The following is a 618-nucleotide window of genomic DNA, read 5'->3' on the forward strand; positions in this document are numbered from 1 at the left end:
AGAGGACAACGTCCCACGGGTTCAAGGCGAGGGGCTGCACCACAGACTCCAGATCCAAGGAGCTGCCGCTGCCATTCCTGGCTGAGAACCAGCCCTGCTGGCCTTCGCTGGAGTTGGGGGGCCCTTTCTCCATCATGGTGGCAGAGGGTGGCCTGCAAGAGCAGCCCCTCAGCACCAGCTGTCCACGAGCTGCCCCTGTGCCACCCGGACGGGACAGCACTGCTTGCCCCCAAAAGTTGTCCTCAGGACGGTGGGCAGAGCAGTGGAGGTTGAGGGTGTGCTCGCTGCTTGCTCCGAGGGGATTTTTCTGGATGAGATGGTTTAGTTTTAAAATAAATAGGTGAATAAAGGGAAGGGAACACACACACACACACACATGCACACACACACACCACCCCTGCTCCTGCCTGCCTTAGCTGCTGGGGGTTGGGCACTGCATGATTTTGATGGGTAAATCCAAGGGAGCAGGACTGGCAGTGGAAAACACCAAAGTGAGGGGATCCCCAGCAGCAGGTAAAGGGGGTGCCCCTGCTCCCCGATCATCCCCCCGCGGGAGCAGACACCCTCTCTGCCCACCATGGCATCCCTCCTTACCCCGGGGCCCTACCCCTCCCCGGG

General features: G+C 60.5%; 1 protein-coding gene across 1 annotated transcript in view; it reads right to left on the reverse strand.

The window, feature by feature from the left end:
- GPR3 (G protein-coupled receptor 3) overlaps positions 1 to 320 on the reverse strand; it is a 7,309-nt gene extending 6,989 nt beyond the window's left edge. Inside the window, 2 exon segments of the mRNA XM_014309500.2 lie at position 1; positions 3 to 320. The exon segment at position 1 is cut by the window's left edge and continues 627 nt beyond it. Coding sequence (XP_014164975.2) covers position 1; positions 3 to 136 — 135 coding nt within the window. The 5' untranslated portion in view covers positions 137 to 320.
- Between the last annotated feature and the right edge of the window lie 298 nt (positions 321 to 618).

This window comes from Geospiza fortis, unplaced genomic scaffold (genome assembly GCF_000277835.1).
Source record: "Geospiza fortis unplaced genomic scaffold, GeoFor_1.0 scaffold432, whole genome shotgun sequence".
Taxonomy (NCBI): domain Eukaryota; kingdom Metazoa; phylum Chordata; class Aves; order Passeriformes; family Thraupidae; genus Geospiza; species Geospiza fortis.